The sequence below is a fragment of the Platalea leucorodia genome (genome assembly GCF_965183815.1).
Source record: "Platalea leucorodia genome assembly, chromosome: 6".
NCBI lineage: Eukaryota > Metazoa > Chordata > Aves > Pelecaniformes > Threskiornithidae > Platalea > Platalea leucorodia.
The window spans coordinates 20,388,814-20,416,512 of NC_138828.1; the positions used below are offsets into that span (position 1 = coordinate 20,388,814).

General features: G+C 48.9%; 1 protein-coding gene across 8 annotated transcripts; it reads left to right on the forward strand.

The window, feature by feature from the left end:
• The first annotated feature begins 420 nt into the window (after positions 1–420).
• On the forward strand, positions 421–27,663 carry TMEM150C (transmembrane protein 150C). 8 transcript variants are annotated; one of them, XM_082316066.1, is made up of 10 exons: positions 421–488; positions 5,736–5,870; positions 13,894–14,093; positions 14,633–14,717; positions 15,786–15,839; positions 15,960–15,992; positions 16,094–16,161; positions 19,778–19,905; positions 22,842–23,019; positions 25,258–27,663. In XM_082316066.1, exons 4-10 carry the CDS (start codon positions 14,638–14,640, stop codon positions 25,464–25,466), a joined length of 750 nt encoding a protein of 249 aa, XP_082172192.1. In that variant the 5' UTR covers positions 421–488; positions 5,736–5,870; positions 13,894–14,093; positions 14,633–14,637; the 3' UTR covers positions 25,467–27,663. The 8 variants fall into 8 exon arrangements, with proteins under 8 accessions (XP_082172192.1, XP_082172186.1, XP_082172188.1 ...); XM_082316060.1 differs by having other exon boundaries at positions 13,894–14,226; positions 25,258–27,662; XM_082316062.1 differs by having other exon boundaries at positions 13,894–14,226; positions 14,636–14,717; positions 25,258–27,662.
• The last annotated feature ends 36 nt before the right edge of the window (positions 27,664–27,699 follow it).

Consider the following 27,699-nt stretch of genomic DNA (forward strand, 5'->3'; position numbering starts at 1 on the left):
CAGAAGGCGTACAAAGAGCCGCACGCTGGGTAGGTGCTGCTGGGACTGGGGAGGGCGAGCAGGGAAGGGGATAGAGAAGGAGTGAATTTACAGCCCATCTCATGGCTATGCCAGGGACAGTGTGCAGCCAGAGGGCCCACGCACGGCGCCGGGGCCGAGCACGGGGCTTGTTTATGGCGGAGACTGGGCCGCCAAGGACCAGCCAGGCCCGAGGGGTGCCCTGAGGTGCCAGGAGGGGCTGTGGTCGCGACCCACCACCCCAAAACCGGCGGTCAGTGCGCTGCCGGTTTTACCGCCAACCGGCTCCGTGAAGGCCCCCGATCGCCCCGAGCCGCCGTGGCGGCGGCAGCGGTCCCCGCCCGTCCGGGGCGGGGCGGGGGCGGTGCCGGGCCACCGCCCCGGCCCCAGCCCGGCCCCCTCGGCCCAGCGCGCCTCCCGCTCGCCGCCGCTGCCGCCGGGGCCGGAACCACCACCGGAGCCGCCCGCAGGTAAGAGCCGCCCCCGCAGCGGTTGGGAACGACCGTTGGGAGCGCGAGACCCCCCGCCCCCTCCTGTCGCGCTGTCGCCGCCCTGTCGCACCCCCCCGCGAATTGTCAGTCCCCCCGCCCAGTCGCCCCCCACCCCGTTCGTGGCCTGGGTGCCCCGGCGGGAGGTGGCGGTCGGGGAGCTCCGCGGGAGGGCGACCCCCGCCGTGGGGAGCAGGCGAGCTGCCTGCCGCGGCGTGCCAAGGGGCTGCGGATGGCGAGCGCTCCCCTCCCCGAGGGGCTGGCCGCAGGGGCTGGCCCGGCGTGGGGCACCGCAGGTGCTGCGGCACTCGGGAGGAGCCGAAATCCCAGTGCTGTCTGTCCTGGAGCTTGCTGATGTACGGCAGGTAGACACACGACACGACGACTAGAGCCACTTGACCCAGGGCCTGAAGGATCCAGCTATGGAAGAGCTCTTGTAGGTCATGATTTTGGCATCCCTCTTACCCATGAGCCCATCTGTGGCATCCTTTCGGGGTTGAGGGATGTGATGATGATAGAGCTCAGCAGGGCCATCTGCCAGGACCTCTTTGCACAGGGGTCTGTGGAGAAACTCACCTGGGTTGAGGCTGTGGGGTGGGACAGGCCGTACCTTCCCCAGATCCTATCGGGATGCCTGACATGCAGGCTGTGTCCTGTTAAATTCCTGGGGGGGAAGAGGTTTTGAGAAAGGCCATTTGGCTCCGCTGTGGTCCTCCAGGGAAGGAAGGGCGAAATCCTGCCTCTGAATGATAGAAAGAGACAAGCCGATGCTGGGTGCTAATATCCCAGGATGATGATGGGGTCGCTTGGGATCTCAGTCTTAGCTTTTTCTTACAGCAGCATGCTTGTGCCAGATCTTTGATTCAGAGCCCTTGGGCTATAAAGGTTGGAGAAATTCTGAGCTAATCTTCCCTTCTGCCTTTTTTTTCTTTTTTTTAAACAAAGCTTCTTGGAAAAGTGACCTTAAGGAGACTGTCTGATCAACATTCACACAGTCCATATTCCATAGCAACCTATACATGTATGGTTAATTATGAATAGCAACTCAATATGGAGGAAGGAATTGTGTGAAAGGTATATCCCAACACACTGCCTGCCTGTTGTGTCTTGCTCAAATGGATAAAACTGCCTAAAAGAAGGGGAACTGATTCTTGCTGACTTTCTGCCTTTGGGTAACAGGGTAAAGAATGGGGACTCATGTTTGCTTGACAAACATCTGGCTTCTGTTTTCACTGTTGTACTGTTAAAAGTCAAATTATTTTCTTGTACTATTCTTCGTGCCCAGCTGTCAGCATTTTCTGAGCCTGGGTGGTGGAAGTCAGTACAGTTGTTTCATTTCCCCTTTTATGATTCCTTGTGCTGTAGTGTTTGCTTTTCAGATGCAGAGTAGGAATGCGTGCTTGTATGAACACCAATATTTTAAATTGTTTTTTCTTGGAAGAAAAGTCATGTCCACTGTTTCCTCTCCCCCCCAGCCATTTCCGGGCAGCCTGAGATTGCAAGATTGTGGTTTGGCCCAACAGAGACACTTTAAGGTCCCGATCCTGCAGTCCAAGCTGAAATAATGAGCTCTGATTGCAGGATAAGTGGAAGCAAAGAAGCAGAGAAAGGTCTGTGGGAAATGAGAGAGGTGATGCTAAGCAATATATTGGGAGGAATAAACTGTGAGGGGGGATGGCTAGCAGGTGAGGAGGCTGCTGCTGTGGTAGAGGGCTTGGACTAGGACTCTGAATGCACACTCTTCTGTGCCACTGATTTCCTGTGTAACCTCTCGGCGAGCAACTCATGGGCCCCGTTGTCTAAAATGGGAATAATGATATGTTTTTTTGTCTCAAGAAGACTTGCAAACATCTCTAGGTACCTGGCTCCCCTCGCCTTGGGTCTCTGCAGGTTGCAGAAACGGTCACCTGAGGTGCAGGGATGAAGGCAGGATGAGAGGGGTAAAAGGGAAGCAAAGCACATTGGGAACAGGTGGTTGGAGAAGAAGTGAATGGGAGGAGGGACGAGAGGAAAAGAAGGCTGATGAAGCTTCAAAAGCCATGAAAGGAACTGTTAAAACAGCTATAGATTACCTTGCATGGGGTTTAATGCAAATTTTTAATGCTGAGATTGCCTCTGGATGGTCATGCCTGCAAGGGAGAGGTGCCTGCTAGAGCAGCAGTCTCTTTAAGAATGCTGCGTGTTCAGTGTTTGCCTTTGGCAGGTATGCAGTCCTGGCTGCCTTGGGGAGGGCTGGTCTGGTGTGCAAGACAGGAGGGAAGCCCACTGTCCACCCTGCCCACCACACAGAAAAGCAGAGGCCTCCACCCCAGCACCCAGGAGCTGCTGAGCTGTGCTCCTCTGTGGAATAGGTGACATGTTTGTCAAGTCTGGTGGGAGGGGAGGCCAAAATGCTCCCTGGTGCCATTAGGAGAGGTCCAGGCTGCCTTTCCCATGGGAAGCAGTGGGAAGAGAGGAAAAACCTGGGGGACTTGGGCCAGTCTGCTGCAATGGTGGGGGGAATGCCCAGCATCCTGCTCTCAATTTCCTGAGCTGGGGTAGATCCAGGTAGTTGGGGAGAGAACTTCTGCCCTCCCTGTCTTATTTCCCACTCCCTGTGAGAAACCACTTCTGTTAGTAGTGGTGGCTGCCTGAGCCAGTGGCCCGTCAGTTTTGGCACCACAGGACTGCAAGAGTGGACTTTGCCTGGCCAAACCACTGGAGATGGCCACAGCTTTGTCAGGGAGAGCCTCCTCAGTGTGGTCTTGGCTCAGCTGAATGCTCTTAGAGGTGGTTTAATGTGGTCTCTTGTGCTACAGGAAAGTCTGTCTCTGAAAATATTTCAAAAGACAGCAGAAATCTTAAGCCCTCTGGATGTGATGGAGAGGCTGGTCACAGCAGGCTTGCAGGCTTGGCCCTGTTTTAACAGGTGGAGGCTGTTCCCGGGTCCCCTCTGTCAGTTGTGTTTGCAACAGGTTTGCGTGAAGTGGAACACTGCATGGCACCTTCCTCCTGTAGCTCACCTGAGCGCCCTGTGAACAGCAATTTATGGCTGCAGTAGCCTGGGAGAGTGGTAAATAAACATAACTAATTCCTACAAATGAATGCTGGCAAGGCAGCGATGAACACCACAGAAATGCTTATGTATGATTGCTTACCTTGTACTTGTCTCAGGGCAAATGATTTCCACAGGTCTAAACAGAGCCAAAAGACTGATGTGGTAGTTTGTATCCTTGACAGAGAGGGCTACCTTGGAGTAATGACAAAAGCCAAGTCATGGCCACTGCACGTCCATTCCTTGTAGCTCACCCTTTGGCCCATCATCTTGTTGCTGCTTCTCTGGGGCTTTGGTGGTTAATATGAGGGGAAGAGGACCTCAGTTTGCCATGTGAGTAGTGAAGGCATGAGTACTCAGGCTGAAGAGGTTGGTGAGAGAAAACTGTCCTGAGAAAGCTCAGTGTGCTGTGCAACACTCCATAAAAGCTCACAGGCCTTGGGTGTTTTCCCCATGGCTGACAAGTGCAGACTGCTTGGTATTTATGCTTCTGCTGGTGGTGCCCACTGGTGTAACCAAAGGAAATGCTGCTTTGGGGACAGTGCACATCTCTTCAAAAGCATAGAGCTGCAAAGTGCAGTGAAGAAAGGAGCTTGTGCTTCCTAACAGTGGATAAAAGAGGGGACAAGAGAGGTGAAAGACAAGGTGAACAGGTGGGAAAAGCCCTGCTTACACTGTGTGGGAAGCTCTGTAGCTTGAGTGTATGTTTTGTGTTTGTTGGGGAAAAAAACAGTGGCAGGGTAGCAAAGGGAGGGAAACCTGGAACTGTTCCGGCCTTCCAGGGCATGCACTCTCTCATCCATAAACTACAGGAAAAGGAGACAATATAACCAGGAATAACTGCTCTGCGAAGCCTGCTCTTCTGTGCTTAGTCTGTCTTTTCTTACCTTCAAGGCTATCTGTAAGTCGACATGACGTATCTGTCTCTTTCTTTGCCAGGTTTCGCCTCCCTGTTGCATGTTCTTTGCCACTCCCAACACTTACATTGTTTTCCCGATAATGGGACAAACCTTTCAGGCAGGCTTCCTACCCCCTTCCTTTGTAATGTGTGTTTTGGCTTGGCTTGCTCATGCACATTGGAAATACTTGAAGGCATTCCTGTTTTTGGAACTGAGGAGCAAATAAAACACCTCCACTGACTTCTATCAATCTATTAATACACCATCAAGATCACTGTACCTTATGGGACGAGAAACATCCGGTCTGGTTGTTGCTGGTTCAGGCAGCGGTCATTAGATTGGGGTGGGTAAGGCAGAGGATGATCATTGGACAGCTTGTCTGCATGGTGCCTCAGACTTTCTGGGCTTTGCCACAACATCAGCCTGCATTTGTGTATTACTTGCAGAGCAAGAAGATGGTTTCAGAGACTCTTTCATCATAGCATAGCTGAAGCAGGGAGAGCTTTGCTGACCTTTATTTTATGAGGAGATAAATAGCCCTCCTCATTTTCCAGCAACTCTTCACTTTGGGGTTTGGCTGGGACTTTGGGGTAAGTGCCATTCTCACAAGCATCCCAGACAAAAGGGTTGGCTAATTGCACAACAGGAAAATATGCCCTTGTGGCGATAGTGTGGGACTGTGGGATTTGAGTCTGTGTTAAGACTCTCTGCTAGAGACTTCCCTTGCATCTCAGGAGAGGCCTGGCTAAAGCGGCCCCAGTCTTGAGCATCTCTGCTCTTGGAGAGGCAGTAAGGCATCTGCTCTGGGATGTGGGCAGTCCAACACACTTGCACTGCAAGGACTTGCTAGGGGCTAGCTGCTGCCTAGCTCACGCACCTCCTGAAGAGCCAGGAGGGCTGAATCTTACAGTGGGCGCTCCCAAGCAGAGTGGGGTCCTTGGGGCAAACACACAGCACCTGCAAACTGCAGTGCTCCTCAGCTCGCTGTGAGTCTCACTCTAAGCCCTGGCTGCTCCCCACTAGTTTCACCGCCTGCTGACCCAGCTCTTTCTGTCTGAACTGGATGTGTACCTTCTGCCTTACCCAGCTCCTGCCTCTGCCTCTGCCTCTTTTGCCTATTGCAGGCTGAGGGCCACAACTACTGAAGCCCTGCTTGTGGTACGAGTGGAACCTCATGGAAGTCAGTGCAAGCCGATGTAGGTGCACGGGTCAGAGCACAGCACCGTCAAAGCCTGCAAAACACCCCTTTGGCCCTAAGGTGACAAATTATATTTGTTTTTCTTTCATAACATCCAGGAGCCTGGTCTTGAAGCAGGACGTGCCTGGTTTGTACAACACCACATGCAAGAAAGGCAGACTCAGCCCAGAAGAGTTTACAGTCGATGTCTCTGGCTGTAACACAGCAGCTCAACACCGGGTCGTAAATGGCCTGTAAGTACTCATGTGCGATTGAGGGCAAAGGTTGTGCAGCAGCAGGAAGCAGCATACCAAGGGCACTCCTTGAAGGACAGTAGGATGCAGAGTGGTGATGCTGGCTTTGGGACCCAGTGGTGCTGCAGGAGTGTCTCTGGGTAGGACACGCTGTCAGTTGCATGGTCTTACCAAGGTACTCGGGAAAGGCTGAATATATATATTTACAGAATTGGTAACAAATTAATTTTACACAACCCCAGGAGACAGCTTCCCAGGGAAACTTGGAGGGATGGTGTGGGCAAGTGGATGCTAATACAGCCTTTTCTGCCCTCGTTTTTTTGGTGACTAGAAGGTTTCATTCCTGTGGTGCGCCTTGCCCATCTCCGTTAGGTTTGTGTTGGCCAGAGCATTTCATTAGCACACTGAATGCATTTACAGTGTGTGAAGTCAGACAAGAAATATGTATGGATGTTTCTGTGGGTGAATGCATTGCCTCTCAACATCGTTGCAGGATTACTGAAGCATCTCCTGCTTCCCCCATACGCAACCCAGAGATGTCTTTACTTTTTCCCATTCCTCTCATATAAATAAATGAAAATGGCATTTCTGCACACCCTTGAGATGGTAGGTGGGTACCTTGAGCAAGCAGAGCATCATATCCCTGCTGACAGAGGGGATCACTTCTTTTCCTGTTACCCCACTATTTTGTTACGTGTTTACAAGTCTCTGGCACGCCTTCTCTCTCTCATTGTGCACTCAGGCTGGGAACCTTGAGATAAACCTGAAAATGCTCCGCTTTGTTATGTTGGCATTTGTGGCTTGTGGGTGGCAGGTTACATAATGTGCTGGTTTGTATCTGCTCAGTTACAGTGATCAGGTATCGAGTGACTGTGGTTATTTTTGCTTTTAAAAGCAACAGAGGGCTATAGTGGGCTCCCCCAAAAGACAAATTGTGTTTGTTCCCCTTTGATTGTTGCTGACTGGCAGCAATTCTTTATGACTTGCCGTACGTCCTCCTTCTCCTGGTGCTTCTGGCTCTGTACCTGTTCTCAGAAATGGCTCAGTGGCCTAGTGCTGAGAAAGGCAGGAGCATTGCTCTGGCTTATTATGCAGCTTGTGTATGGGCCCTTGAAATGCATCTGCATGCTCTAGTCTTAAAAAAGACATATGACTGTTAACATGGTAGTTTTGTCCTTCCTTACATTCATGTTCTCTGGCGAAAGCAACTTCAGGAAGAGCCTGTAACTTTGCTTGGCAGATGAAATTAAGATGCCCATATTAAATGAACCTTGAGCAAGCAGCAGTATATATTTGGTGAGCTGCCTGCTGTAATTGAAGTGTGTAGATTAGAGGAATGGGAGCTTAATTGGTTGAGGGGATGTAGCGGGGCAATGGTAATAAAAGCAGAGCAAACAGCTGATTTAGACATAAAATAGGAATGGAGATAAGGGAGTAAGCCTGCATTGAGAGAAATTCTCAAGCCACGCCCTGTAACAGTGCTAATGTGAAACCCTTTGCAGTTCTGCCCTGACCCGTGATAGCTGGCAGCAGGAGTGCACATCGACAGGGTTTTTGCAATGCTGCTGTGAGACTGTGAGTCAAGAGGGACTAGAAAACTACAGTGTGTGCTTTTGGGAAGGTGAGCTGACTCCAGCTGGGGTCAGCTACGAAGCTGAAAACGTGTTTTTATTAGCCCTGTGAATCCATTGCACCACAAGGGCTTTCTGTCGCTGAAGGCCTTCCTGTGCAAGCCTTAAAAATGGAAGACAAACAGGTGTGTGCAATTACCAACTACCTCTTAGAGGCAGTGTGTTTATTTGGGAAAACACAGGCCGGTGGAGATGGCTGTTGTTGCCAGCTGGAGTTGACTGCTCAGATTTGGCATTACTGGCCACGGCAGCAATGCAGAACAGAGCTGTGGAGAGGAAGGTTGGCTTTATGTCATCCCTGTGGAGCAATTAGCTGTCAAAGAAATTGTTTTTATATTTCCCACAGAGAATTTAGGTTATTTTTCCTGTTGCTCTTGGCATTTTATTTTGGCTGCTGTGGTGCTGCAGGGGAGGCTGTCATTTGGGTTCCTTGTTCTCTTGTTCCCGGCTGCTGTTAGAGGTGCTGGTCTTAGCGTGCACAGAGGTCTCCCAGCTTGAAGACACGGGGATGTTGAAACATCTTCAGGCATGTGTGGGATGTGCCAATGGACAGCATTAAAAGGTGTTGCCATTTGGGGACATGGGGGAAATGGACCCTTCTTTCCTGCTTTTGGTATTTCATCCATCAGATGCAGGCGGCTCACTCCTCCTGTGTGGGCTGGCAGGGGCCAGCAATGCCGCTGGTCCAGCCATTGGCCCCCTGCTCTCCTTCCAAGGGTGTGCCACAGAGTACTTGCTCATGCTGTCCCGCACCCGTGCCTAGGCGTGGAGCCTGTCAGAGGATGGTGCATAATGGCAACATCCTTTCCCGGTCAATTCTTGCTGCCTGCCTTGAGAGGCAAGCTTGCACAGAGCTTGGCATTCTGTGAGGCTGATCAGCCTGATATGGGTTGCTCATTTTCCAAAAGGTCCAGCCCTGGCTGCACTGAGCTCTGGTGAAGACCTGACCCCACGCAGGTCATTGTTGTACTCCCTGGGAGTGCTGTCCTTCCTCCTTGGTGCGAACCCAACTGGCTGTGATGAGAGGCGTGCAGGGGATATGTTCTCTAGGTGTTTCTTTTTAACCAGCTGAAATCATGGAATCATAGAATCATTTAGGTTGGAAAAGACCTTTAAGATCATCAAGTCCAACCATTAACCTAGCACTGCCAAGTCCGCCACTAAACCATGTCCCTAAGCACCACATCTACATGGCTTTTAAATACCTCCGGGGATGGGAACTCAACCACTTCCCTGGGCAGCCTGATCCAGTGCCTGATTACCCTTTCAGTGAAGAAGTTTTTCCTAATAGCCAACCTAAACCTGCCCTGGTGCAACTTGAGGCCATTTCCCCTTATCCTATCACTTCTTCCTTGGGAGAAGAGACTGACCCCCACCTCGCTACAACCTCCTTTCAGGTAGCTGTAGAGACCAATAAGGTCTCCCCTCAGCCTCCTCTTCTCCAGGCTAAACAACCCCAGCTCCCTCAGCTGCTCCCCATAAGACTTGTGCTCCAGACCCTTCACCAGCTTCGTTGCCCTTCTCTGGACACGCTCCAGCACCTCAATGTCCTTCTTGTAGGGAGGGGCCCAAAACCGAACACAGCACCCGAGGTGTGACATCACCAGTGCCGAGTACAAGGGGACGATCACCTCCCTGGTCCTGCTGGCTACACTATTTCTGATACAAACCAGGATGCTATTGGCCTTCTTGGCCACCTGAGCACACTGCTGGCTCATATTCTGTGACCAGCACCTCCAGGTCCTTTTCTGCCAGGCAGCTCTCCAGCCACTCTTCCCCAAGCCTGTAGCATTGCCTGGGGTTGTTGTGACCCAAGTGCAGGACCCGGCACTCAGCCTTGTCGAACCTCATGCAGTTGGCCTTGGCCCATCGATCCAGCCTGTCCAGATCCCTCTGTAGAGCCTTGCTACCCTCTGGCAGATCAACACTCCCACCCAACTTGGTGTCATCTGCAAACTTACTGAGGGTGCACTTGATCCCCTCACCCAGATCATTGATAAGATATTAAACAGAACTGGCCCCAATACTGAGCCCTGGGGAACACCACTTGTGACTGGCCCCCAACTGGATTTAACTTGTTCACCACAACTCTTTGGGCCCGGCCATCCAGCCAGCTTTTTACCCAGCAAAGAGTTTACTTGTCCAAGCCATGAGCAGCCAGTTTCTTCAGGAGAATGCTTTGGGAAATGGTGTCAAAGGCTTTACCAAAGTCCAGGTAGACAACACCCACAGCCTTCCCCTCATCCACTAAGCGGGTCACCTTGTCATGAAAGGAGATCAGGTTAGTGAAGCAGGACCTGCCCTTCATAAACCCATGCTGACTGGGCCTGATCCCCTGGTTGTCCCGCACGTGCCGTGTGATGACATTCAGAATGATCTGCTCCATAACCTTCCCCTGGCACCGAGGTCAGGCTGACAGGCCTGTAGTTCCCCAGATCCTCCTTCTGGCCCTTCTTGTAGATGGACGTCACATTTGCTAACCTCCAGTCAACTGGGACCTCCCTGGTGAGCCAGGACTGCTGATAGATGATGGAAAGTGGCTTGGTGAGCACCTCCGCCAGCTCCCTCAGTACTCTTGGGTGGATCCCATCTGGCCCCATAGACTTGTGTGTGTCTAAGTGGTGTAGCAGGTCGCTAACCATTTCCCCTTGGATTATGGGGGCTTCATTCTGCTCCCCATCCCTGTCTTCCAGCTCAGGGGGCTGGGTACCCCGAGAACAACTGGTCTGACTGTTAAAGACTGAGGCAAAGAAGGCATTAAGTACCTCAGCCTTTTCCTCGCCTTCTGTCACTATGTTTCCCCCCGCATCCAATAAAGGATGGAGATTCTGCTTAGCTCTCCTTTTGTTGCTAGTGTATTTGTAGAAGCATTTGTTGTTTTCTTTTACAGCAGTAGCCAGTTTAAGTTCCAGCTGGGCTTTGGCCCTTCTAATGTTCTCCCTGCATAACCTCATGACATCCTTGTAGTGCTCCTGAGTTGCCTGCCCCTTCTTCCAAAGGTCGTAAACTCTCGTTTTATTCCTGAGTTCCAGCCAAAGCTCTCTGTTCAGCCAGGCTGGTCTTCTCCCCTGCTGGTCTGTCTTTCGGCACATGGGGACGGCCTGCTCCTGCCCCTGTAAGATTTCTGTCTTGAAGAATGTCCAGCCTTCCTGGACTCCTTTGCCCTTCAGGACTGCCTCCCAAAGGACTCTCTCAACCAGGCTCCTGAACAGGCCAAAGTCTGCCCTCTACAAGTCCAAGGTGGCAGTTGTGCTGACCCCCCTCCTTACTTCTCCAAGAGTCGAAAACTCCATCATTTCATGATCACTATGCCCAAGATGGCCTCCAACTGTCACATCACCCACCAGGCCTTCTGTGTTCACAAACAAGAGGTCCAGCGGGGCACCTTCCCTAGTTGGCTCCCTCACCAGCTATGTCAGGAAGTTATCTTCCACACACTCCAGGAACCTCCGAGACTGTTTCCTCTCCACTGTATCGTACTTCCAGCAGACATCTGGTAAGTTGAAGTCCCTCACGAGAACAAGGGCTAGCGATTGTGAGACTTCTCCCAGCTGCTTACAGAATACTTCATCCACCTCTTCATCCTGGCTGGGTGGTCTATAACAGACTCCCACCACGATATCTGCCTTGTTGGCCTTCTCCCTGATTCTTATTCATAAACGCTCAACCCTATCGTCACCATCATTAAGTTCTAGACAATCAAAATATTCCCTAACGTACAAGGCTACCCCAGTGCCTCTCCTTCCTTGCCTATCCCTTCTGAAGAGTTTATAGCTGTCCATTGCAGTGCTCTAGCTGTGAGTCATCCCACCATGTTTCCATGATGGCAACTATATCATAGTTGTCCTGCTGCACAACTGCTTCCAGCTTCTCTTGTTTGTTGCCCATGCTGTGTGCACTGGAGTAGATGCACTTCGGTTGGGCTATTGCTCCTGCCACCTTTTTTGGGGGAGAAGCCCTAGTTGCTACGTGAACAGTCTCAGGAGCTTCCGTCGTTTCTAACACATCCATGGCCCTTGCGTCTTTGCTGCTGCATGGCTCTTCATCCCCTGCCTCCACTGAGACGGCAGACCAAACGACCTCGCTAGCACACTGTCCCTCAAATGTTGGTGTGCCACCCCCAGGCTTATCTCTAGCAAGCCTGGTTTTACCCCTTTCCCCCTTCCAATCTAGTTTAAAGCTCTTTCAATGAGCCCTGCTAACTCCTGTGGTAGGATCCTTTTCCCCTTTTGAGACAGGTGTGCCCCATCTGTTGCCAGCAGGCCTAGTGACGTGTAACTGACCCATGATCAAATAACCCAAAATCTCGCTGGAGGCACCAGGCTCAAAGCCAGGTATTGATCTGCTCGCTCTTTCTGCGTCTTTCCTCTTCATTCCCTGAAACTGTAAGGATAGAGAACACTACTTGTGCTCCTGAGTCCTTAATCAGTCGTCAATGAATGTGTTTCTCTGAACTATGGACCTGGCTTCCCATCGGAATGCTGCGCTCTGCGCTAGTCATTCATTTAATATGCAGTTATTTTGGATGTCATTTTCTGTTAGTGGTTGATAGAAGGGGAGTCTGTATGGCACAGTGAATATTAAACACAGGGCTGTTTTCCAAGGGAGTGAATCTGTATCCCTGTCCCACTGACTTTGATGAGGTTGGGCACCAGTCCTGCCCCCTCTCCATTGCAGAGGTCAGCACAGAGTAATGGTTATTTGGATAGCATTTTCACATTTCCCCACCTCATCCTGGCGTGGAGTCTCCATCCCTTTGCGCTGCCTCACTGCTCTGCCAGGGGGCAAAACCCCGTGCTACCTCCCTCTCTGCATGATAGACAATGCTGAAATAGCTTGCGAAGGCTGCTGTTTCTTGGCTGGGAGGCATGCTGGAAGGCAGAGGAGCTGTGGCAACCCGTTAATGAGGACAAGTGTTATGGCTAGTATTTGCTTTTATTGCGTAAATGAATCCTTTGTACCTTTCCAAAGGGGAAGGGTAAATAATAAGATCTGCCATCCCCTGACCTGAGAGAATTGTGTTACCTTGGCTTAGTCCAGCCACCAAAAAGAGGAGAGTCGAGCACTGTGTTAGCAGTAATTAGCTTGCAGAGGAAACACGGACTGTAGCAGGAGGTGACATTACCTGCCTGCTTCCCTTCAGCCAAGACAAGAGCAGGGGGACTCGGCTACAGCTATGGCTCCCTTGCGCGTGGTGCCAGCCTTGGGCAGTGTGCTGCTAGGGTCCAGCAGGGATGTGGCCCTGCCTCAGGTGAGGCAGCTGCCACCTGGAAGTGGTCCTTGACATTGCCGGTACGGGTTTCTCAGTACCAGAGCAATGGCCAACACCAGCTAAGGGATGCTGCTGCATGTTGATGGGCTGCGGGAGGAAAAGGCAAGGGCAGCGCTTCACAGAATAGTTGCAACTGCTACAGCAGGGGCTGTGCGGGGAACAGAGCTGTGAAATGCTTTGTGTCTCCTGTGCGGGAGGAGAGGAATAGAGATGAGATGGGTGGGGAAATCTAGTCCACCCTCATTGATAATTTCTTCTGATCTGTTACACCATGATAAGGTCTGCATACGCACTGGAGTTGACTGCCTTTTAAATTGATGTACTTAATACTTGCATCGTTTCATGCTCCCTGTCTGCAGTTCTCTCTGCTCCCAGGTGAGGGAAGAGACCTTATCTGATTGCTTTTCTGTTTTTTAAAATTTGCAGTTCAGCCTCACTCGAGGCTATCTGTACAGACAGCACCAAATCATGGCCTCATGGTTCTGTGCAAGTGTGGCGTGGCTTCGATACTGCAAGGGTGTTGTTTTGTACCCCTGCCATGTGATGTGTAGGGAAGACAGGACAGCTGACCTGTAGAGGCAAGCCTAAGGCTGCCATGCCTTCTGCAGGATCTGGGGAGCCTCACCTCAACTCCTTTAGCCTCTGCTGCTGCTGTGGGGCAGGATGGGAGTCGGTCCCCGGAGCAGTGTCCAGCCAGCGTTGCCTTTGCAGCCTGGGGCTGTCTGGTGGGAGTGGTGAGCTGGGGGCTGGCTGTGACATGGTGAGGGTGCTTACTGTCTTCTGTGGGTCCTCACAGTGGCGAGAGGGCAGGGCAGCAGCCCAAAGAGACCATGGCTCCTGTGCTGCAGATGTAGGAAGGCCAGGGGAGCTGGGAGGAGGAGGAGGACAATGTGCTGCTGCCCTGGTAAAGGTAAAGCAGGTGCTGGAGCCATGAGCCTTACATTGTTCACTCTCTGTTGTTCTGTCTCTTGGCTGTGCTGGTGCCTGGAGGAACATTTATGAAGGAGGACAGAGCATAAGGAAATATTTGATCTGTTGTCAGAGGACTCACAGGGAGACACAGAACTCTCTGTCTGCAGCACAGCAACATAGCAGTGTTTTTGAATTGCATGTGTTACAGGAATAGACCCGGCATCTCAGGTGCTCATCCAGTGTGATCTTCCCTGGAGGACAAATGCTTCCTCAGGAGGTGGTGTATGCAGCATCCTCATGCCCCATGCAGGATTTCACAGTGCCTACACGTCAAGAGCTGATCCTGTTTGTAACGCCTCGTCCTGACAGTACTCTGGGTGCTGGCACTCGAGCTTGGCTCCACTCTGGGTGCGGCTGAACACTATTTTTAGCTGATTGCTGTGGCCAGGATGGGAGCTGGTCGTGTGCTTTTATGGAGATAGCACGTGCGTCCTTCTCCCTTCATGCTGCAGGCTTTGCTGAGACACCATGTATGGAATTGGTAATGATCCTGGGAAGCAGACTGCCTTGCCTTGTGCCTATGGGAAGTAGCAACGAATTAGGGCTGCAGGTCTTGCGGTGTCACCTTGTGCAAAATGCTTAAGAAAAGTACTTTGAAAACCACTCAAATTCTATAGGTGTGTCTGAAAAGTCTCCCCCTCCACAACTCCAAGCTGTGCCTTGGTTTTTATGCACAGCGCAGATGACGCTGCCTATGTGCAGCAGCTTAACCCCTTACATCAGTATGAAAGGTTTTCAGCACCTGCTGCCTGGCCATTAGGAGCTTGATCTTGGGATGCTTCAGCACCTGCTGTGTGGATGCTCTTCCTGCTTTCAAAAGAGGGGGGCCGAGGCAGGTGGGTACCTTGCCCTTTTTCTTTTGTTTTTACTTTGTTCTTTGTTTCTAGCAGGTATGGATGGGAAGAAATGCAGCGTGTGGATGTTTTTACCTCTTGTGTTTACCCTGTTTACATCAGCTGGATTATGGATAGTGTAAGTTATCTCCTGCTGGTTATTTGGGAGAGCAAGTTAGTCTGGGGCAGTTGGAAGAACCGCTGTGATGTGGGCTGTATCTCAGTACAGAGAGTCTTTTGGGGATGCTCTGTCCTTGACTTACTGTGGGGCTGGGAAGGCATATGATAGGGGCAGGGGCCAGTCCATGGCTTAGAGGAACACATTTTTATCCCTGAGTTTCTGTGCTGCCCAGGCCAAGTTTCTGACCTTGCCTTCTTCCTGGCCCATGTTACTGGGAGCTGCCTGAAAAGAGACAGACAAAAATGCAAAAATTCCCTTTCATCACATTTTCTTTCAATGACTCAGCAGAGCTCTTGGAGAAGCACTTAGGCCCTGCTTTGGGGTGCAAACTCAAAATCCGCAGCAACCAGCACCTCACTGACAACCTGCCAGCAGCTTAATGCTGACACCTCACTTTCTCACTAACACTTCTTACCAAAATGCACACGAGATGCATTTCCCTGAGCTGGGCTCTCTCCAAGCATGCAGGCAGATGACTGCAGCATGAATTTGGGAGTGATAAATGTGCGATCAGCAGCTATGCTCAGCCGGAAAAGCAGTTATATTGTAGGATATGGCTTTGGCCATGGTCTGTGGATGTTGTTTTTCAGCAACAGGGGCAGCTTAAGCCATTTGTCTGACCCGTATTGCTTGTTGTTCTTCTTGTTCCATCCCCTCTGTTTGTACTAAAACAGTTTTGTGGAGGGGGGGCCATGGTAAACCAGATAAATCAAATGATTCAGATTAAAAATGAAAACATTCCCCAGGTTGGTTATTTTTAGGGCAGCTCAGTTCAGTGACCCTGTTTGTCTACCTGACTATGCCAAACAGATGCAACACAAAGCGAGGCACATCGTTAGGCCTGGAAGTGAGCAAAACTGCCTCCCTGAGCAGAGAGAAACACAGGCTGCCTCCAGCAGAACCTGCCAGTGGGCTTTGAGACACTTAATGTGTTGTTTGAGTGATATTTGGAATTGAAGCCAGGATGAGGTTTTACACTGTTTTAATATTTTTCTTTTTTTTTTTTTCTTTTTTTTTTTTGGACAGGTACTTTATAGCAGTGGAAGATAACAAAATTCTCCCACTAAATGTACCAGATAGGTAAGAGCTGATTGTGAGCTTTACGTTCAATCACTTGTTTCTTTAAAATAATAAAACAATGAAAGCTAAATGGGAAAGAAAAATCTTGAATCTTTATTCCTATGCATTTATGTCTCTCAGGAAACCTGGTTCTGAAAGACCACCTTATATAAGGTAAGTGAATGATTTTCTTCCAATTACTGTTTGATTAATGGTTGTTATTTATGTATCTTTGCTGTCCCAGAGTTACAATGATACACTTTATATTTTCCAAGTATTGCAGGTGACGCGCCTCCTGCAAGCTGTGTGTTTAGCCAAGTCATGAACATGGCGGCATTTCTAGGTAGGAACCATAAGGGGAATGTTTCTTTCTCTCTCATAATTTGCTTTAAGAAGTCACTGAAACATAAGCAATACATATTGTTCTTGAATCTGATGATGTGAAATCGTTTAAACTGTGATTACTACTAATTACAACAGTGTTATTTTGTCTTCATTTGTAGAAAGACAGAATGAAGCTGGATGCATTTGAACTTTATTGGTTTTTGATTTATTCTCCTGTTTTTAATTGTCTCATCTTAGCCTTGAATCTATGTGACTTTTTTTCATTATATGGTGGGGTTTTGTTATATGCTGTGAATGTGAGATAATTGCATGGGAATATTGGCAAATGCAGCAACTGATTATGCAAAATATCATCTGTGCTGAAGTCCCCCTTATCCCACCCCTTCCTAAATTCCATTACTAAATCTGTGGAAGTTTACTGGCATTTTCCAGCAGTGGAAGTAAGAGGGAAACACAACAAAGAGAAGTATCTGAAAAGTACTTGAAAAAAGATGTCTCTGTTTGGTTCTTAAAACTGTTTGTTACCTTCACCTGTACATATTTTGAGCAAATTATCCCAAACTTAAATGGCAAATAATTAATTATTTTAACCTTGATTTGCTCTTCTTTAGTGGTACTTGCATTTATCTTTTCCTACATGGGGTGATTTATTATGCTTTCAGTTTTGCTTTGAGCTATTCTCTCGCAGTGTGGGTTCCACCCCTGCTGCCTGTGAAAGGCACGATGTTTCTTTTCAGAAACCTGGGAAATTCAGTTGAGTTGAGCTCTGAAATTAATCCAGACTTGTATGTGCACAAGTAAGATACCTTAACAATCTTAATCTGACATAATGAAAACGAGGCTTAGGATGTAAAACCTGGTAAAATATGTTTAATCATGAACCTTGACATGAACTTCCTTATTTTCAAGTATCAAGAACAATGCAGTCATCAGGCACAGTCAACATGAGTTCACAAAGGGAAAGTCCTGTTTAACTAATTTGATATCCTTCTGTGATGAGGTCACCCACCTAGTGGATGAAGGGAAGGTGATGGATGTAGTTTTTCTGGATTTTAGTAAGGCTTTTGATACTGTCTCTCACAGCATCCTTCTGGACAAGTTGTCCAACTGTGGGATGAGCAAGTACACAGTATGCTGGGTGAAGAACTGGCTGAAGGGTAGGCTTCAAAGCGTTGTAGTGGATGGGGCTACATCAGGCTGGCAACTGGTGATGTTCCTTAGGTCTCAGTCCTAGTGCTGGTTCTGTTCAATATTTTTGTCAATAATCTGGCTGCAGGAGTTGAATGCACCATTAGCAAGTTTGCAGATGATACCAAACTGGGAGGTGCTGTTGACTCTTTTGAGGGATGAGAGGCCTTGCAGGAGGATCTAGATTGATTGGAGCATTGGGCGATCATTAATGACATGAAATTTAACAAGTCCAAGTGCTGGATTCTGTACCTGGGATGGGGTAACACTGGGCACAAGTGTAAATTGGGAGAGGAGTGGCAGGAGAGCAGCCCTGCAGAAAGGGGTCTCGGGGTGCTGGTTGAGAGCAGGCTCACTATGAGTCAGCAGGGTGCCCTGGCAGCCAAGAGGGCAAAACGCATCCTGGGGTGTGGCCAACACAATACAACCAGCCAGTCAAAACAGGTGATTATCCCACTGTATTCAGGCTTAGTGTGGCCTCACCTTGAATATTGTGTGCAGTTCTAGGCCCCACAATTTAAGAAAGTTAAAGTACTTGAATGCATCCAGAGACAGCAGCAAAGCTGGTGGAAGGGTTGGAAGATATGCCCAATGAGGAGCAGCTAAAGACTTTGGGTTTGTCTCCTTTGGGGAAAAGGAGGCTGAGGAGCGACCTCATGGCTCTCTACAGCTTCCTGAGGAGGGGAAGTGGAGAGGGAGGTGCAAATCTCTTCTCCCAGTAATAGGGTGCATGGGAATGGTTCAAAGCTGTGCCAGGGGAGGTTTAGACTGGACATTAGGAAGCATTTCTTTCCCGAGAGGGTGGTCAAACACTGCAACAGGCTTCCTAGAGAGGTAGTCAATGCCCCATCCCTGTCAGTGTTTAAGAGGCATTTGAACAATGCCCTTAATAATATGCTTTAACTTTTGGTCAGCCCTGAAGTGGTCAGGCAGTTGGACTAGATGATCATTGTAGGTCCGTTCCAAATGAAATATTCTATTCTATTCTATCTCTGCTTTGTGGATAAAGCCAAGCTTTTCTCTGCTGGATTGGGTGCTTCTGAGAGCTGCTTTTAGCTTGCACCTCTGGCCACCTTAGTTGTGTCAAAGCCCTTGCTAAGGAGAGGAAAACTACAGAAACCTGCTAGAAACAGAGGCATTACCGAATATTGAAAATGCTGTTGTTTTGCATGTAATGCTGTAAGGTGACCTTTTAATTCCCTTTTGTCATTGCCATCAGTGTTTTAGGAAAAGATCACATAATTTCAGGATGCTGTCCTGTAGAAATAGAAATGAAAAGGTTCCTGCGTGCGAGCTCAAGTAGTCACAGGGTGGCTGTCCCAAACAATTACCTGGGGGTGAAAACCAGAAATTTTCTTTTTGAGGGGAACAAAGTCCTCTTGTTTTTATGGATTTGGAGTGGATTGATTCACTAGAGCAAATTGTGAGAGAGTAAATTCAAACATCTTTTGCAGTTTGGATAGAACTGGATATTCTTTATTTACAGTGCCCTTATTTTTCTAAACCATGTTTTTGGTATTATACCAGGATTTTTGTGGAAAATATAGATCTAATTTGCTAACACAGACAATTTAAAACAATATGACCTATCAGTTTGAGCATGAGCATAAGCATAAGAAGGTGTTTGGCAGCAACCAGCAAATTCCCTATTCAACTCAATTGCTTTTTAGTGGTCTGGTTTGAATCCCATCTGAAGGCCAGTTGATTGCCTGGCTTTCTGTGTTGTTCCATGCAGGATTCCCTAGGGAGGGCAAGAATATAAAATGTGAATATCTCCTGGGATTATGTCATATATGATATATCATGTGTCATAGTGCTTGGGCTAACTGTAAGCTTGCAAGGACTGCTCTTCCAGTCTACGCAGAAAATTAGTGCAATATTTTGGCTTATGTTTGTGGCACCAGCAACTTGTTCCAGAGGAGGAGAAGAGGCAGTGGGCATTATGGTAAAACCTGCAGAAATACATAGGTGCTGTTCATACATTTTCTAATACAGGTGGGTTTGACGTACTTCCTCCAAGAGAGCTCAGTGCTCCTAAGTGCAGTGAAACTTGATGCAAGCCCAGCTGCCGCAATGTGAGTGCATGCTGTGTATGTGATAGACTATGTTCTGGGAGCTTCATGGCAAATAGGAAGGCGCTCTTTTTTCCCCCAGAAAATTTGCAACCCAGCTCCTAGACAAAACATCATGAGAAAAAGAAGCATGGGAGCTTGGCATAACTGGATTACAAGAGAAATGCGTCCTGTGCTTAGTCTTGTCCATGACTAAGTGGGAGGGGGCCAGGCAGAAGCACTGAACTAGCCGGCCTGCAGTGAGCTCTCCCCTCTGGGTGGAAAGAGGGTGAGGGGTCTGTGGGCCCCCAGGCAGGTGGTTAACTGCAGCATGTTTTACCTACTGACGCACCTTGCATTTTGTTTCCTTCTCAGCACTTGTCGTGGCTGTCCTGCGCTTCATTCAGCTGAAGCCGAAGGTGCTAAACCCATGGCTGAACGTCAGCGGCCTGGTGGCGTTATGCTTGGCCTCTTTTGGGATGACCCTACTTGGCAACTTTCAGGTACTGCACTCCAGGCTTGGACTGCTGTGTCTGTGCTGTGAGGTTCCTGCTTTTCTAGCAGATCTGCTTAGGTCTTTGAATTACCTGTGATGTGAACTCAGGAGATAATGTGTCTTGCTGTGCCCTAGCCCTCCTTGTACCTGCTCTGCCACCTCTGTCTGCCACTTACATCCTGAGATGAAGGGCTGCAATCATTTTTCACATATTTCCAGCAGGATTTGTACCTGCGTGCTTCTACTTGACCTGCTGAGAGCCAGACCAGGGAAACTATTGAATCTCTTGGGGGTTGGCATAGATGGTCCTGGGTAAAAGGATTGAGCTGGAAGTTTACATAGGCATCTGTGTGAACAGATGCACACCTGCCCATACAGCTTTAGCAGACAGTTCAGTGTCCTTCATTTAAAACACATGTTGTTTAAATCTACCTCCTGCTTGTCCTCAGACTGGCCACGAGAGGGACACAGCAGAGGACTTCTCCTAATGTGATGGGTGCCTGGATGAGGTTCCTCTGATTCTCAATCTGTTCTGCAACTTTATACGAACAAACAAACAAGCTGTCAGTGCCACAACGTTGCTCTGTAGGGTTGGGTGTCCACTGTGATCATGAGTGTGTCTGTTAGGTCTGCAGTGAAAGTCAAGTGGCAGTTGCGTTTCCCCATCCCTTTGCTGTCTGTTGTGGTTTAACACCAGCCAGCACCTAAGCACCATACAGCCGCTCACTTACTCCCTGCCCCTGATGGGATGGGGGAGAGAACTGGAAGGGTAAAAGTGAGAAAACTCATGGTTTGAGATAAGAACGGTTAAATAATTGAAATAAAGTAAAACAGTAGTAGTAGGAATAATAATTATGCAAAGTAACTGGTGCACAATGCAATTTCTCACCACCTGCTGACTGATGCCCAGCCTGTCCCTGAGCAGTGATTGCTGCCTCCCAGCCGACTCCCCCCAGTTTATATACTGAGCGTGACATCATATGGTATGGAATAGCCCTTTGGCCAGTCTGGGTCAGCTGTCCTGGCTGTGCCCCCTCCCAGCTTCTTGTGCACCGGGCAGAGCATGGGAAGCTGAAAAATCCTTGACTAGTGTAAGCACTACTTAGCAACAACTAAAACATCAGCATGTTATCAACATTATTCTCATCCTAAACCCAAAACACAGCACTATACCAGCTACTAGGAAGAAAATTAACTTTCTCCCAGCCAAAACCAGGACACTGTCTCTGATGCTCTGCCTCTCACTGGGGTGCAAGTAATGACCCCCAGTAATGGCAGGAACTGAGAAAGGTTAGTGTAGGCTGGCCTCTTTCCTGGCTTTGCAGGCAGGGAGCTGTTTTTCCTGCCAATACACAAAAGGTACTTATTTTGTGAAGGGTGAGTACCTGTTTGGGTTACGGAGCAATTGCAGGAACTTTGTGTACTCTACAGTTGTCTTTTTGTTTTGTTTTGTTTTGTTTTTTGAATGAGGTGTGAGATAATTTGACTGTTTTGGACCTGGTCTTCCTAACTCCACAGCACAAGCTGAAAACTTGGAGTCTTGGTTTTTCACGAGAGCTTCCCAGCTAGGAACTATGAGGCTTTTGTAACAGCCTTTTCTAGGTGTGAGAAGAGTATTTCTTGTAAAGGGCAGGCACTAGGAAGCAGTTACAACCTCTCCTTCCTTTTTTCGCTCCTCAGAGCAAATGATTGTTATTTAAAAGTGGATACTTTGAATCATGCCTGGTTATAAATTCTGAACTAATTATCCACTCCTTGTGAGTTACCTGTGTCCTTGCTTAGATCTTTTGCTAAATCATGAAAGCATGTAGTAGTGAGGTGTTAGTCCATGCTTTTCCCTGCCTGACTGCTAAGCTGCGTGTGGCATTAAATCATATTTCTGGAAAATTGCAGATTGGGTGTGTTGCAGGGTCATTATGGCTGTGAGTCCCTTGCAGTGCAGGCTACCTTGGGAAAGGCAGCTCAATCCCATTTTTGTCTGTACTGTGATTTGGACCTACCCTTGAATAAAAAACTCAAGGTAGGGAGGAGGGGGGAGGGATCAGTGGAGGCACAGTAACTAGACTGTTATCTTGTAGATTGCATCTTGTTTGATGGGAATTTGTTAAATCACCAAACAGGAATCAAGGCTGCAGGGAGGAATTACACTGCTGGTTTCTTTTCTAGAAAAGCCTCAGAGGCAGAGGGAAAAGGGAAATTGGTTGACTTAAGTCTTGTCCATGCTGGGCTTTCTGAATGGATTTGCAGCCTCAAGGGATCTCTTTGCAGATTCTTGCTCATTGAACCTGGCTGTCCTTTTGCCTTGCAGTGTTGCACAGTCACTGAGCCCTGTGAGACACGGGAGCCCAAGGAACAGAGAACTGCACTCCAGAGAGATTGGGTTCATATTGCCTTGGACCCCAATGGTCAAGGATGGGCAGAAGAGGGAATAGGCTTTTTGGTGGGAGAAACTTGCCAAATCAGGAGCATGTGTCTGTGTTTTGGCTTGTGCTAGCTCAACAGAGGCGTCATGGCTCTGGCTACCCTCTGCCCCAGGCAGCACTGCTCCATGCAGCTGGCACTAAAGGTTGCACAGTTTGCTTCCATTGCAGGGAGCTGTACAAGACCCCAGTGGGTTGTCCTTGCCTGCCCTGCCCATCACATCGAGCCAGGGAAGGATTTGTTTCTGAGCTCTGCCTTGGTGAGTCTTGTCAGGGAGGCAGTCCCCAAGCAACTGCATTTTCCACTGTGCTTGGGCTTTGGACAGATCTGCTTGACTGTGACAGCTGTCAACTCATCTTGGTTATGTTACACCTTACACCTCTGCCAGAAGAAATAATACAGCATCTCTGTCTCACACCCCAGTGATTCCCACTCTCCTCTATCCCACCCCAGTAGCAATCCAAGGTAGCTGACAGGTAATTCCTGTCGCATCCAAGCAATCACCATTTTGTTTGTTCCTAGCTTTCCAACGATGAGGAGATCCACAATGTGGGCACATCGCTGACCTTTGGCTTTGGGACCTTGGCATGCTGGATCCAGTCTGCCCTCACCCTCAAGACCAACCTGAAGAATGAGGGACGGAAAGTCGGGATTCCACGAGTCGCCCTGTCGGCCAGCATCACCCTCTGCGTGGTGCTCTGTATCCTTTTGTCCTGCTCCCTGGGAAGCCAGGTATCATACATGTCTGACACTCTCTGCAGCAGGGAACGTTGGCTCTTCTCACATCTGTCCTAGGATCTCAAAGCATTTAGGAATGCTACTCAGCTTGTCTTCATGGTGTGATCCAATGATTGGCTCATTTTGCTACTTGCGTTTTACCAGCATGCACTGCTTCACAGATGGGCTCACTTCCTTCATAAATGTTTCTAAAACTTCTTAGTGATACCCAAAGTGGTTACAATATTGAATAGTATCTGTGCAATTTAATGGCACTACTGCTTACCTACACAGTAGCATTTAAGATTATGCAAAATACTGAGATGAAAATTCTCAGGAGAACAAAGGAAAAAGGGAAGAAATCAGATTTCTGAAGATGAGAAGATTTTGATGTGTTTGTTGAAATGCTCCAGGATGTTACATCCAGCTCTGCCTTTTAAGATGGTTATCACAGTCAAGAGTGCTGGGTCATGTGGACTTCAGGTAAGCCTAGGTGCTTTACAAATGGGATTTGAGCTGTGGGGGTCTGTGGTCATTCAGACTGGATGTACATGTGACTTCCTCTCCACCTTGTGCCAGCCAGCCCCACTCCAGCCTTTCTGTTCGCACCAGCACTCATGTGCCCTGGGTGTTTATTTAGGCTGGATGTATTCACTGCGTAGTTGCATCAACATTAGTCCTGGGATAAGCAAGAGGGCAGGAATAAATGGCAAGGAATAAACTAATCCCCCTCTTTGGGGAACGGCCTGTTCTTAAAACGATTCCTTAGTCACTTGGCTGGTTTTGAACATTTCAGCCAGTGTCCAGAGGAACAGCATATTGGTGTGAAGATGTACTGTCAGTCGCCTCTTAAGCTTCCTTGGAAAAATTTGTAGCTGAGCATCATGCTTTGGTGTACATAACATAGGAGTTTGCCCAGTTCTTGTGGTGCTCTCCTCATCCCCTTGTCCCAAGCCCATAGCTCCCCCGGGTGTGTGTAGGGTAGGGCTGCATGCGAGGAGCTGGGCCGGTCTCCTGCTGTGCTTCAGAGTTTTCTGCCAGGCTGGGAGCAGGAGCAGCCAGGTAAGCCAGGACATAGCTGCTCCTCTACCATGCTCCCAGCCCTCCCCAGCTGTCTGCTTGGCACTGAAGGCCTTGGGCCCTCTGTGGAGGGGTGCAGGCTGAAGCAGGAGTCCTATTCCCCACCCCTGCCAATGTCTTTGCAAAGGCTTGGGGCTGACTCCCCATCCCATGCAGCTTGTGAATAACCCTTGCACTACAAGGAAAGTAGAAGATCCTTAAAGCCAGACACAGAATGTGGTTTGCTGAAATGAAGCTTTGGTTGCTTACACTAAGCCCAAGATGAAAAGTCTCTGGTTACCTGCTTTGTGCAGTTAAAGCATGGGAGAGGCTGCTTGTTTGTTTTACCTGTGAAGATGTGTGACCTTGCATTCTTGGAGTGCAGAGGAAATCCTGGGAGAGAGGAGAGCCAGTAGGTTTAGAGGGGATGTGCATTGGGCTCAGGCAGATCCTCAGCTCAGGAAAGTGTCCTCTGCTTTAGGGGAGCTGAGAATTGCTCTTAGGGAGTACTCCAACAGAACCTGAGGCACAGCAATGAGACCCTGATGCCAGGCAATATGTGGTCCAAGCAGGATGCAGTACATGAGCCTGGAGGACAGTTTCTGGCTCTGACAGCAGTCGTCTTCCTTTCAGTATAACATGCCGTACTGTGTAGACTGATGTTTCCGGATTTCACAGAGAGGGATGATTTTGCAGGTGATCTAAAGAGAAGAAAAGATTGCACACTGTAGGCTGACAGGTGTTCCCATTGCCTGTGGTGCAGAGATCTGATCCAGTTCCTGCTGTGAGACTCCTGTCAGATAGGGGCCCACAGCCAGATCCCCAGCTGGCTGGCTCTGTCACAGGCTAGTTGGATGTTCAAGCAAGTCATTGACTTCTCTGTGCATAAGTCTTTCCCTCTGTAAATGTTTATCAGCCTGAATTGGGATCAGGAAGCCCTGGTCTGTATAGGAAAGCTGTTGCGCTCCATGGGCATTGTTGGACACCTGACATCCCTTCCATCTCTGGCACCACATTCATGCTTGCCTGATGATGGCTGGCTGGGTTGACTGTCATCTGGGTGACTTTGATTGTTGAGATTTTATTGTCTTCCCTGTTGTCTTTCTCTCATCCTGGTTGGTGTCTCTGCTTGCATTAGTTCTCCTTGACTTTCCTCTTCCAGATTTCATCCTCATGGCGCAGGGCATCCACATGCATGCTTCCAGGATCCAGTGGGGCCTGGTGATGTGCTTCCTGTGCTACTTCGGCACCTTTGCAGTGGAGTTCAGGCACTACAGATTTGAGATCGTTTGCTCTGAGTACCAGGAAAACTTTCTGAGCTTTTCCGAAAGCTTATCAGAAGCCTCTGAGTACCAGACAGATCAGGTGTAGCCTGTCCTGTGGCAGGGGGGAGGGGGGCAGGTATGGTCTCATGGGTTAAATGTGACCTCATTTACACTTTCTTGATGAGTTTGTTTTCATGTGCAATCATGATCGTATTGCCAAAGGGCTCTGAGGGTGGCTGTTTCATTAAGAACCAAACAAAAATAGCTGTCTGCTGGAAAGAGTGGATCCTTCTCAGCAGCAGCATGAGAGAGCACAAGCTGTTTAGTTTGTGTTACCAGTGACTCTGAGTGGCTCTGTCACACTCCTGTTGTTCAGAACATTAAACAGCCAGTCCCTGCGATGCCCCTCCGAGACAGGCACTCCTCAGCCTGTTCTGCAGAAGAGGACATGAAGGAAATGGACTTCTCCGGGCACCAGGAGTCCTCAGCAGTCACCAGTTCCTGAGTCACCAGACTGCATCTTTTGTGTGTTTCTTGTGTTGTTTTCTTTGCTGCCAACTGGTGTAACGTGGTAGGGTGAGAAAGAGCAGCTGTTTCTTCTGGGCTTGGGATCGGGCAGTGGAAGACCCCAACTGACTGGCTTTTGTGGCGAGCAGACAGGTGTTTCTTACAGCCTGGAAAGCAGCCGACGGTAAAGCCAGGTTTGGGAGAAACTGTGCTGTGATCAGGAAGTGAGACTTGGCGGATGCTGCCTTGTAGCTGGGCAGACCATCCCCAGGCCAGAGGAGATGGCACAGTGGGATGCTGTGTTTAGTTTGGTGTTTCAGACTCAATGGTGGGGACTGGTGGAAGTGAGGTGCTGAATTAAGATGGGAATGCCTGTGTGCTCTGAAGATGACCCAGAAAAGGCTGCTCTTCTAAGTGCGTAGAGCTTCCACCACATATTGTGTGTAATATTTCAAAAGGTTTTTTTTGTTCACTGAGGGCGAAAACATTGTGTTAGAGACACTGGGCTTGCCTGCAATGAGAACAGAACCGTTGCAGGTGGTTCTGGACACAGAGTTTGGTTTTGCTCCTTGTGCACTTAGAAGTCAGACTTGAGACACAGTGACAATAGGCCTGGGCTCCGGACCCCTCAGTGTGGCCAGTTGTCCTGAGTGGAGTCTACCACAGGTTTAAGCAGTCTTCCAAGGTGCATGGAGGCAGTTCTGCCCCAGAAGCTGGGTGATGTGGCCTGAGGGCTGGAGGGTGCAGGAAGAGAATAGCAAAACCAGAAGGGCTTCTGCCTCCCTGAAGGGAAGTTTTCAAACAAAGTCTGTTTTTGAAGAAAAAGCAGGAGCTCAAAGCCCCTGTTTGAAAACCTGATTTTTGGAAGGCTGCTGTATTGGCTGGTCAGGGCAGCGATGGGAGTTGCTGCTCATGAACATGGCTCCTGTTTTCCTCCAAGAGTCAGACTCAGCTTAGGTTTGCATCTTTGTCTGAGCTGCTGGAAAATAAGCAGAAATTAAAACAGTAGCAAAAGGCATTTGAAGGGGAGCTCGTACACCATGGCATTTCTGACAGTGAGGGAAAAGGCACGAGGGCATTCAGTCTTCTGCAAAGGTCAGAGGCCTCTCCTGAAAGGAGAAACAGTTGAGAAAAATTTCCGTCAAAACTCGTGTAAGGTTTCAGCCAGTCCTTTATCTTCTGTGGGCCAAAATTTGTTCTCAGGCAGCTGTGTTATAAATCCAGAGCATCTCCAGCCAACAGAGGGTTGTCATTGGACTGCTGAAGGCCTCCTCCTTGTAGCTGTGTCACTAGTGGGAAGCTTTCCTGGAGGGACATGCTGAGGATGGCCCAAAGGCACAGCAGTGCAAAGCGCAGGGCTCCCCAGGCTGGTGCAAGGACACAGCAGCATCTGTGGGATCACCTGGGGAGCTCCTCCTGAGTGAGGGCAGGAGGGAACAGCCTGGAGAAGATGCAGGTGGGGATCCTCTTACATGGGCACACACACTCAATGCATACGGAGCACAAAATAGTGATTTGTTTTAAGGCTGTTTTACTGTAAATAGTCCGCTGTGACTTTTTTTAAAAAATCAATTAATACTTTCAGTTTATCATTTTATATTTTGTAACTTTATCAAAGGGAAAAAAGATTATGTTTGTGATTTTTTTTTTCTTTCTCTCCTTTTCCTATATGCAATCCAAACTGAACTTCAGGTTTTTGGTGATAACTGTACATTTCTTAGAGTATTTCTAACAGCACATTTCAGTACAACTAAATGACAACTGATATACACTGAAACATGACCACTAAATAAAGTGCTTTTATGGAGAAAGTGAGTTTTATTTTTGTCCCC

Coding starts and splice junctions, on each gene's coding strand:
- TMEM150C (XM_082316060.1), top strand. Junction 14,718..15,785: donor TCAGCTGGATTATGGATAGT/GTAAGTTATCTC, acceptor TTTTTTGGACAG/GTACTTTATAGCAGTGGAAG. Junction 15,840..15,959: donor CCACTAAATGTACCAGATAG/GTAAGAGCTGAT, acceptor TATGTCTCTCAG/GAAACCTGGTTCTGAAAGAC.